This window comes from Mobula birostris, chromosome 28, assembly GCF_030028105.1.
Source record: "Mobula birostris isolate sMobBir1 chromosome 28, sMobBir1.hap1, whole genome shotgun sequence".
In the NCBI taxonomy this organism is placed as follows: domain Eukaryota; kingdom Metazoa; phylum Chordata; class Chondrichthyes; order Myliobatiformes; family Myliobatidae; genus Mobula; species Mobula birostris.
Genome location: NC_092397.1, coordinates 9714471 through 9726216, shown reverse-complemented (window position 1 = coordinate 9726216; position 11746 = coordinate 9714471). Strand labels below are relative to the sequence as shown.

At 44.9% G+C, this 11746-nt stretch overlaps 1 protein-coding gene across 2 annotated transcripts in view; it reads right to left on the bottom strand.

Moving 5' to 3' along the window:
• Positions 1 to 3200: 3200 nt before the first annotated feature.
• LOC140188939 (uncharacterized) overlaps positions 3201 to 11746 on the bottom strand; it is a 103828-nt gene continuing 95282 nt past the window's right edge. For both annotated transcript variants that reach the window (XM_072245593.1, XM_072245594.1), the window contains one exon: positions 3201 to 10681. In XM_072245593.1, the coding sequence (XP_072101694.1) occupies positions 10575 to 10681 (107 nt within the window). In that variant the 3' untranslated portion in view covers positions 3201 to 10574. The remainder of the gene's footprint in view (positions 10682 to 11746) is intronic.

The window sequence follows — 11746 nt, the reverse complement described above, 5'->3', positions numbered from 1 at the left end:
CTTGCAGTTTGTTATCTTCTGCACATTGCCTGTTGGGAGCGGTCTTTCATTGGTTCTATTAAGATTCCTGATCTTACTGAGTCTGCCCGCAAGAAAACGAATGTCAGGCTTGGTGCCTGGTGACACCAAGATGTACTTTGTACAATAAATTTAATTTGAACTTGCACAGATGATTCAAAGATCCAAAGCACATTTATTACCAAAGAATATATAAATTATACACCTTGAGATTTGTCTGCTTACAAGAAACCCGAATAACCCGATTTAAAAAAAAGACCAAAACCAACCGCGCCGAGAAAGAGAGGGAGAGAGAAAAAAACACATTCATGCAGACAATAGAAGCCAGCCAACGGCATCCTGAACCAGACTGAGTCCCAGATCCGATCCGGGAGCAGCCGGAGTAGGCCGAAAGCCTGGGTCCCCAGTTCATCTCACCAGCGGGGCAAAAACGCAGAGCAGCCAGACCAGTTCGCAGCCTCGGCCCCGCGGGGAAAGGAGTGAGCATTCGCAGGGGAAGCGAGCGAAATCAGCCTGACCCTCGGGCTTCCAGACTATCTGGGCCGGTGTTGAAACTATCCAAGCACTGGGTGGTGCCTCGCTGTGCTTAGTTGTGTTTTAAACATTTGCAAATGGCAGACGAAGAGTAACCTCCTTATCACGTAGGCAACCAGAGTACATCACACGCTTCCACAGAAGCTGCTAACGCCATACAATCAAGCGGCATCTGATACCACCAAAAATGGCCCTCCAGCCTGAAACTGAACAGGCTGCTTCCTTCAGATTATAAATACATGGGTACCCTGCGCTGCACAATGAATATGTTCTCAAGAACAAGAGCAACACTGTAGTTCGTGTTAAAAATCATTACAGAATCCTGTACGAAGTGTTATTGACAGTACTGCTGCAGCAGCAACCTAGCAAACCTGCTCCTCCGTGTAGCGAGGTTGCCCAGTATACTCTATACTGTACATTCGGGTGCCAGGGTGGAGATGCCTCTCCACCAAGGGAGGTGTAAGGCGCTCTTTCCCTCCGCTGGCCTGCAGGTCACCCCTGGGTAAGGTGCAGCACCTGCTTAGCCCTTCCCCATGGGAGCAGGTCATATCAGCAGCCGGTGTATATCACAATCACATATTATGCGACCACTGACACCAGGCAGATAATCTCTGAAGAGTACTGATAATGGCTGGGGTCAACCCGTATTGAAAGGACACACTGCCCAGAAGAAGGCACTTCTGTAGAATTTGCCAAGAACAATCATGGCCGTAGACCACGATCGCCCACGTCATATAGCACATAATGATGATGTCATACCACACAGCACATGATGATGATGACCGTATAGAAATCGTCAGGCTGGGTTGAGAGGTGTGCGGGTAAGGTAACACAGAGACAATAGCTTCCGTCCTCTGTTATAACTTGCGGCATTGACACACAAAGAGCAGGTGTGCCAGTCTCCGGCAATGGGCCCAAACTTACCCACTGACCAGGCTGCATTCCTGAGCACCAAGTGACCACACCACCTGCCCTGGCCTACCACCTCTGACCCCCGCTGCTTTTGATGACCACACCAGAGGAATGCCAGTGAAGTTTAGCAAGGTTACGGAGGTTTACCAGGATGCTGCCTGGACTAGACAGTGTATGAAGATAGAGTGAGTTAGAGTTTTTCTCTTTGGAGCTAAGGATTGTGAGAGGTGACTTGAGAGAGGTATAAAAGATGATAGATAAGTGGCCAGCCAGACTCTTTTGCCCAGGGCAGAATGGCTAATACGAGGAGCATAATTTTAAGTTGATTGGAGGAGAGTATTGGGGTGGGGGGATATCAGAGGTAAGCGATTTAACACAAAGAATGGTGAGTAGTGTAATGCCTTGCCTGGGGTGGTTGTAAAAGACAGCTGCATCAGCCGCCCTTAAGAAACTCCCAGATAGGCATGTGGACGACAGAAAAATAGAAGGTTCTGCAGGAGGGAAGGGTTAAATTGATACTAGAGTTGGTGGACACAACATCGTGGTTCGAAGGGCCTATCCTGATCTGTACTGGTCAGTGTGTACTTCAACGGAGGGAGGGTGGGGTTTTGCTTCAGGTGCCTGATGCAGCCAGAGCAGATGTGGTTAACAAAGTGCAGGTAGGCACTTACCTCTCAGTAGCAGTGATTTATTGATCTAGGAGTAAGGTATTCCCATTCAGAATGGGAGGAAATTAACTAGACTGGATATATTACCATTCCAACAATGCTATGATTATAGATCTAGTTTTAACCGGCATATCTGACAAATAAACTCTTCTCGGGCTTCCAGCCTTCAAGGAGCACAGGAAGTGTGTCCATTTGGGTTACCCGGAGAATCGGCTGTAGCAGAACATCGCATTCGCAATGGCCATAGGATTGACTTCGAGGGCACAAAACTACTGTGCCATGCCAGTGGCTTTTGGGACCGTCTGGTGAAGGAAGCCACTGAAATAAAACCAGAGGAAAAGGATTTTAACAAAGACGGAGGTCTCGCTCTAAGTAAAAGCTGGAATTCGATTGTAAACGAGGTGGGAGAGCAGAAACCTGATTGGATGAGGGCTAACCAATCAGGAGGGACGGACGACGGGGGTCTAAATACCACCGGGCTAAACAAACCCAGGCCTCATCCCTGATGAAGATGGCCAGGTTTGTCATCAATACATCAGTTATAATTGATACCTGTACCCGGCTGGAAGCCCAAGAACAGCTGATTCAAGATGTGATTATGTTACCACCATAAACTAGATTAATATTCAAGTCTGTGCTCGAGACATCCCCAGGGTGATTCATTCCCCTTTATGGAGCAATCTTTATACTGTGGTAAACGATGACACCTGCTGGTTGCTGGCTCAGATAGAAGTCCGCTTCAGAGTCGGCAGACTTCTTCCAGCTGGGGATCTGTGCAACTCTGGCAATTAATTGGGTTGAAAGAACACAATGGTAATTCAGAATCAAAATCCAACGAACATTACAGTGGGCGATGAATATCCTCTCTCTGCACGAGGGCTGATACAAACGGGAGCATTAGAAAAAGTGACGTTTGTTTCTTTCTTGAGATGAAAGTCCAACATGGTAATTGTATCGCACAATATCCGATTTGCTTCCAGATTTCATCTGTGGGGCTGCTTACCACAAATCTGAAGTGTCAAGAGCAGCATGTGTAACTTTGAACGTGCTCAGCACAAAGAAAGTAATAATACTCGAGAATAGATTGGCTTTGGTATATAATACAATACTCCACCCATACAGCAAATATAATTTGAATGTGACGAATTTGTATACAATGGCTATCAAAATAAGCCATACAGGTGAGGTGGTTTCACATTTGACAAAATTCCACATCGAATGCAATTATTAAATAAAATCTTTAAACAAGATCCCAACACCTATTTTTACAAATAAGAAATCCCACAAAAGGTAGTGGATTCAGCCCAGTACATCACAGGTAAAGCCCTCCCCACCATTGAGCACATCTACATGAAACGCTGTCATAGGAAAGCAGCATCCATCATCAGAGATCCCCACCACCCAGACCATGCTCTCTTCTCGCTGCTGCCATCAGGTAGAAAGGTACAGGAGCTTCAGGACTCGCAACACCAGGTTCAGGAACAGTTACTATCCCTCAACCATCAAGCTCTCGAAGGGGATAACTATTGAGATGTTCCCACAACCAATGATCTCACCTTAAGGACTCTTTATCTCACATTCTTGTTATTTATTGCTATTTATCTATATTTGCATTTGCAGAGTTTGTTGTCTTCTGCACTCTGGTTGATCTTTCACTGATCCTGTTTACGGTTACTATTCTATAGATTTGCTGGGGATGCCCGCAGGAAAATGAATCTCAGGGTTGTATGCGGTGGCATGCATGTACTTTGATAGTAACATTTACTTTGAACTTTGTAAATAAATTTGGTTCAACATATGAGGCCTCATAAAATATAATTTTGTACCCATTTGTCAAAATATGAGGTGGCCTTATTATTGACCAGGAAAACACAATGAATTAATTTAAATACCTGTAATCAACGTGAATTGGTGAGACTGATTAGAATCTCAATGTATCAACAGTAAAATGCTTTAAAGTCACCGAATGGCTGCAGCACAGGCCATTCACCCCATCACATCCATGCTAGCCCTTTACCAATCCCATTTCCATAAACAAACAGTGTGAAGTATGGGATAATGAGGCTGTGCTCATCGACCAATCAGAAATCTGATGGCAAAGGGGAAAGAAGCCGTTCCCGAAGCGTTGAGAGTGGGTCTTCCGGCCCCTGTATCTCCTCCGTGATGGTAATGATGAGAAGGGGTTGTGTACCGGATGGGGACAGCCCCTAGAAAGTCCGGCAATCCACAGGCGCTGAAGACCGGAAGACGAAGGCGGCCTCCCTTGGGGTTAGAGGATTGTGTAATGCACATGGGTGAGTGCCTAGGCGGGAGGGAGGGAGGGACAGGTCTTGTTTTGCTGTTGTTGCCTGGTACGTTGTGTGTTTTTCTGCACAGCAACCTGGACGTGCTATGTTGGCACCCAAATATATGTCTCACTGTAACTTTCCACATCTTCATCATATGTTTTATCCAATTCCCTCTTCTAGGCCACAGCAGAACCTGCCCCAAGCATATAGGTAGTCAGTAAAATTACATTTAGAGGAAGACAGAGGGGAAAACACAGAGGCAGCAAAGATGTGCCCTGTTATCTTCAAAAGGGAAAATCTCCTCTCATTTTCAACTCCATGTGAAGTGCCAGAGGTGGAGGAAGTCTGTTAATTGTAATGTATTGTGTGAGTATTCGTAGTGTCAGAGTGCGTATGACGTCAGGACGTGGAAAAGGGTTTTAAAAATGGAAGTCTGATGAATAAACGGGGTTGTTCAATCTACATCGGTGTCTGAGTCACATCAATATTACATGGTGTCAGAAGAAAACGTGAAAAATAAAAAGGAAGAGAAGATGTCACAGTTACAGCCACCGTCAAGTTTAAGCCTACAAGGTAATCTTGCTGAAAACTGGAAAATATGGATCCAGGAGTTTGAGCTGATTTGCACTGCTAGCGGCCTAGCTGAAAAGACGGAGAAAGTGCAATGTGCTATGTTTCTGCATGTGGTGGGAGAAGAGGCAATAAAGGTTTGCAACACGTTTGTCTTCCAAGATGATGAGCAAGATAAAATTGAAGTGTTGAAAAAAAAGTTTCAAGATTACTGCGAACCGAGAAAAAACTTACCGTTCACCCAACACTGGTTTTTCACGAGGGCTCAAGGACCAACGGAGACCATAGATGCCTACGTAACAGATTTGAAGAGCAAGGCAAAAGAATGAGAGTTCGAACAACTGCATGATTCTTTAATACGTGACAGGATTGTATGCAGCATATGAGATGATCAAGTGAGAGGCAGGCTATTGAGAGAGGCAGATCTTACATTAGATAAGGCGATTGATGTTTGCCGTGCCAGCGAGATCACGTCAAGTCAGGTTAAAGTGCTCAATGAAGAGATTGAAGTGCACAAAGTAAAAACTGTGAAAACTAACAAGAGTAGGACAAAGCCAGCTCCACAGGATGATCAAAAGGAAGTTAATTACAACAGGTGTGGTTATAAACATGGATACAGAAAATGTCCAGCCTTTGGTCAGACATGCAAGTTATGCCAGAAAAGAAATCACTTTGCAAAGGTGTGCAGAACGAAGGAGCACGCAAGCAAAATCATGCTGTGGAACAGAGTGAGGGCAACAGTGACATGTTCATTGGCACAGTTGAAGTGGAACAGGAGGGATGCATCAAGAATATTGACAATGCAGAGATGGAGGATGAAGATGATTGGACCCAAGATCTGATAATAAACAGGAGGAAAGTGACATTTAAGCTTGACACTGGGGCAAAGTGCAATGTTATGTCGGCAGAAACATTCAACTCACTGGACATCAGAGGAAGGATGGAAAAATCCACCTGCAAGCTTGTTGCATATTTCGACCACAAGACGGCACCACTGGGCAAAAAAAGCACTCACCTGTGCATACAAAGGTCAAAAATACAAGATCGAGTTTGGAATAGTACAGCAACATGTTTCAGCAATACTGGGCAAAGCAACATGCACAAAGCTAGGCCTGGTGAAGCGAATCTATGGTGTTGAAAAAGAAAATGACATTCTCAAAGACTTTGATGACTTGTTTTCTGGATTAGGATGTTTACCAGGGAAACACCATATCAAGACTGATCCAACTATTGCACCAGTCGTGCATGCCCCGAGAAAGATTCCAGTAGCTCTCAGGGATCGAGTAGTGGAGGAGCTACACAGAATGGAAGATAGAAGTCATAACAAGACAAATAGAACCGACTGACTGGGTGAATAGTATGGTGACAGTGGTCACAGAAAAAAAGACGAGGATTTGCATGGATCCACAAGATCTCAACCAAGCCATCAAAAGACAGCACTATCCACTGCTCACGGTTGAAGAGGTTGTCTCCCGCATGCCTAATGCAAAATACTTTTCAGTATTAGACACAAATCAAGGCTTCTGGCAGATCAAGCTGGATGAAGAAAGTTCCAAATTATGCACTTTCAACATGCCCATAGGGAGATATCGTTTCCTGCGTCTACCCTTTGGGATTTCTTCTGCATCAGAGGTATTCCAGAGATCCGTGGCACAAATGATTGAAGACCTGGACGAGGTGGTCAATATCATTGATGATTTGCTGATATGGGCTGACACAATTGAGGAACATGATCAGAGACTGAGGAAGCTCCTGGAGAGAGCACGTGAGTACAACCTAAAACGGAACAAAAGTAAACGTAAGATCAGAACTACAGAGATCAAATACATAGGTCATGTGCTCAGTGCTGATGGGCTAAAACCAGATGATGAAAAGGTCAGAGCTGTGGTACAGCTACCACCACCCAAAGACAAACAAGAACTATTGAGGTTCATGGGCATGATACAGTATCTTCCCAAATTCATTCCCAACTTATCAGAGGTCAGCGCTCCACTCCGAAAGCTACCAGAGAGCAACACTGAATGGCATTGGGAAGACAAACAAAAGAAAAGTTTTGACACATTGAAGCAGTTGGTTACCAATGCACCAGTACTCAGTTCTATGATGTCAATAAACCAGTGACGATGTCTGTGGATGCCAGTTCGGAGGGAATAGGAGCTGTTATACTGCAGGATGGGAGGCCTGTGGCGTATGGATCACCAGCACTTACGGACTGTCAACGCCGATATGCTCAAATCGAGAAGGAATTACTCGCCATAGTTTATGGGTGTGAGAAATTCCACCAATATGTATATGGCAAAGAAATCCAGGTTGAGAGTGATCACAAACCACTTGAGAGCATCTTCAAAAAGCCACTCCACCAAGCTCCTATGAGGTTGCAAAGGATGCTTCTCAGGCTACAGAGGTAGACTCTCACAGTCACCTATAAGCCAGGAAAAGAACTGCACATCACTGATGCTTTGAGCCGTGCTTACCTCAAAGAGCAAAAGGAAGAGTTGCTAGGAAGAGAGCTGGAGGTCAACTGGGTTACACCTCAGCTACCCATCTCTGAGGAGAAGTTGAACATGTTCAGGAAAGCGACTGCAGATGATCCTGAAATGCAAATGCTAAGAGACATTACAATGAATGGATGGCCAGCAGAAAGATGTTCCAAAGGAAATGCAGAAATACTGGACATTTAAAAAGGAAATCAGCTATGCATCAGGACTAATGTTTAAAACGGCAAAACTCATCGTACCAAACCGAATGAGACAGGACATGCTCAACAGAGTTCATGAGTCACACCTGAGGATAGTGAAGTGTAAAGAAAGAGCAAGGGACATTCTCTATTGACCAGGCATATCAACGCAGATAGAAGACATTGTGTCTCAGTGTGCTGTCTGTAATGAAAACAAAAACAGCAATCCAAGAGAGCCTCTGCTTCCCCACCCACAACCAGGAAGACCATGGGAGAAGATTGGCACAGATCCCTTTCACTACAATGGTACAGAATATCTGCTTTGTGTGGACTACTATTCAAAATATCCGGAGATCACCAAGTTAAGCGACACGTCCAGTCGAGGCGTCATTACTGCAATGAAGTCGACATTCGCAAGACATGGTATTCCAGATATTGTTGTTAGCGACAATGGTCCACAATATGCCAGTGGTGAGTTCAGAGGGTTCTCAGAAAGCTGGGAATTTCAACATGTTACTTCTAGTCCAGGGCACGCTCAGTCTAATGGACAAGCAGAGAGAACCGTACAAACTCAAGAACATGCTCAAGAAGGCACATAGCAGCAACGGTGGCCCTTACATTGCTCTGCTTGAATACTGCAACACACCGATTGAGGGTGTGGGGTTCTCTCCTGCGCAGCTGTTGATGGGACATCGTCTGAAGTCCAAACTGCCAACATCCACAACTCTACTGGCTCCTGAAGGTAATGCTCAAGTACGTGACAAGCAAAAGTACAAGCAAATAAAGCAAAAGGACTACTATGACAGACATACAAGACAGTTGCCAGATCTGCATACAGGTGAAAATGTCAGAATAGAGAGAGGAGACACTTGGCAACCAGCTGTGGTTGTGAACAGACATCAGCAACCAAGATCCTTCATAGTTCGCACGCCGGATGGAAGAGTCCAACAGGAGGAACAGGAAGCATCTGCTGAAGACAGGCGAGAGGGAGTTTCCACGTACAGATGCACAGGACATTTCCACAGATACAGACATGGAAACAAACGACACCAAGAGTGATGCAGACCCCAAAGACACAGAGGTCATTCGAGACTGACACGGATGAAGGTCAAGCACAGTCACAGTTGTATCATACACGGTCTGGGAGACAAGTCAGACTTCCAGCTAGATACAGAGACTAATGAAAGGTTTATTAGTCTATGTTAGTAAAAGAAAATACACTGCTGTTAATATTGTAAGATACAATGCAGAATACAGTACAAGAAGGTAAGTTTTTTTTTAGTTTATGTCATGGTTGTTGCACTGTAAGAAGGGCATACCTAGAGGCATTGTTTTGGTAATTCACAGTGTTGTAAAAAAAATTTTGAGAAGGAGGATGTAATGTATTGTGTGAGTATTCGTAGTGTCAGAGTGCGTATGACGTCAGGACGTGGAAAGGGGTTGTTCAATCTACAGCGGTGTCCGAGTCACATCAATATTACACTAATAACAATCGGGTCAGGAGATGCAATGGGCATTTTTTTATTTTTGGACTTGGGTTGTTTTACAGATGAGGAATGCCTGCCTCTTCCTGATGCTTCGCACAACAGTGTGATCCTGTCAATTCTTGTAACAACCTCCAGTACTGTATCGACAGTAATAGGCACAGGCACCTCTCTCTGCAAAGGGCTGCACCAAAAAGATTAATTTTCACTGAACATCAAAAAGAAACTTGAAATAAATTAGGAGTTCTCATCACGGATTATCTCACCTGGTCCCTTGATATCACCTCCCTGAACCAGAAGGCACAGCAGCGCCTCCACTTTCTAAGGAGACTGAGGCAAGCAAGGCTCCCCCCAACCCCCATCTTAACCGCATTTTACAGGAGCTCAGTTGAAAGCATCCTGACAAGTTTCATCTCCATCTGGTATGGGAACAACAGAGCATCGGACTGGAAGTCCCAACAAAGGACTGTGAGAGTGGCCGAGAGGATCACAGGGGTCTCCCTACCGTCAATCGGGGACATTTATCAGGAGCGCTGCGTACGCAGGGCCCTCAGTATTATCAAGGATCCCACCCGTCCAACCAGCTTCCTCTTTGACTTTCCACCATCAGGCAGGAGACTCCGATGCATAAAGACACGAACGGTCAGGATCGGAAACAGTTTCTTCCCTTAGGACACCAGGCTTCTGAACTTCCTGACACACCGCATTCGAAGTGTCACCGGTTAATCTGTTCTGTACCTGACAATATTTAATATTAATGTACTTTAGTTTGTTATTTATTAGCGATTCATCTGTAGATTTCACCCTTATGTTCATAAGTTATTTTATGTTGTGTATATTATTGTGCTTTACACCTCGGTCTGGAGAAACATCTCCTTTGACAGTCATACATGTATATAGTTAAATGAAAATAAACTTGACTTGACTTAAACATCAGTAACAAAATCCACATTAACCCACGTTGAGTCAATGGTTGTGCAAATTCAATTCTGATACTTTTGAGAGAAAGAGACCCAGGAACCTGGGCTTCTGCTATAAATCATTTACAATTTTTCTTTTACAAGTTACAAATCTATTAATCTTATCCTAATAAGGACCTGTAAACCATAAACGCAAGAGATTCTGCAGATGCTGGAAACCCGAGGCAACACATGGCAAAACGCTGGAGAAACTCAGCAGGTCAGGCAGCACCTATGGAGGGAAATAAACTGTTGACGTCTCGGCTCGAAACACCGACTGTTTCTTCTCTTCCGTAGATGCTGCCCACTCTGCCGAGTTACTTCAGTGTTTTTGTACGTGTTACTCTGTAAACAGGTTCTTATTTTCTGACAGCCATCGCGTGGAAGCCTTCGTTTCCACCAGACACGGCTCATCGTTTTTGTACCGATTTTGCTTGCCGCCATCTCCGCCTGCAGCCCTGAAGCTAGTCGCACGGCCCTTCCTCCTGTTGCTGGGGACAAAGCGCGGAATTCAGAATTCCTCGCCGCAGGACGTGTGGGCAGAAAGACCCGGAAGGAATGTCTGCAAAGCCTGAGAACAGAGGATGGGCAGTCAGAATGACACAGGAAAAAGCATTAAAAAATCAATCCTAGCCATAAGTCACTCAGGCTGGGTTGAACTGCTCTCCGGTCCTGGCAATACACTTGCCAACGTTTCGTGGCTGTGCGAGGAGACATCGTCAGCAGGTTTGTTTTGTAACTCAAATTCAGAATCGAGCTTCCAAAATGCCATCCAATCAGCCAACTGAAAAGTACCTAAAGGCCGAGCATTCAGAGGACACACCACATTCCACAGCGCGCCAACGACGTCTCCTCGCTCGGCGACAAAACCTGGGCAAGTAACTTGCCAAGATCAGAGAACGACTCAACCCAACCATCTTCGAATAAGTTACTCAATTAGTTAAAAAAAACACACATGGAAAAGCCATGTTAATAGATCAAGTTTCAACCTGTGGTATCACCACTACCTGGGACAATTGGTCAAAATAGATCAAACAAATGTAAGGAGTTTCTTCTTTCATGTCACTGCTAAGGCTAATAAAATGGCTTCTTTGTTATGTTAAAAATAAAAATGGCTTCTTTGTTACGTTAACTGCTGAGAAAGTGCTTCTCTCTCGCAGCTTGTTTGGGTCATAATTACTGATAAGAGAATTGTATTCATTTGCTAACCAATTGGGATAGATGTTATTCTTTCTTGTGTGTCTGTAAGCTATTGTCTTCACGGGCTGTGGGGCAGGAGGCGCGATGGGGACAGAGAGAGGAGATGGGATGCTGTAAGCTGGCCGATGGATCGGACCCCAAACGGGTCTCCAAGGTCCAGGGTCTTCGGCGAGGACAGGAGACGAAGACAGACTCGTGCGGAGCGTTTGGTCGACAACCGTGGTTGGTCCCAGGCAGCGGGTCGAGGAGGTCGGAGGGGATCAAATAGTGGAAAGAAGACTCCGTTAATTGAGCTTCAACAATCGTGCACGAAGTGGTTGAACTCTGATAAGTTTGGCGCCTTTTACTTTCCTTTTATATTTTATCTCCATTAATTACATAGTTCCAGTAAGATCTATAAAGTGTAATCATTTAATCACATATGGTGTACTGTCTG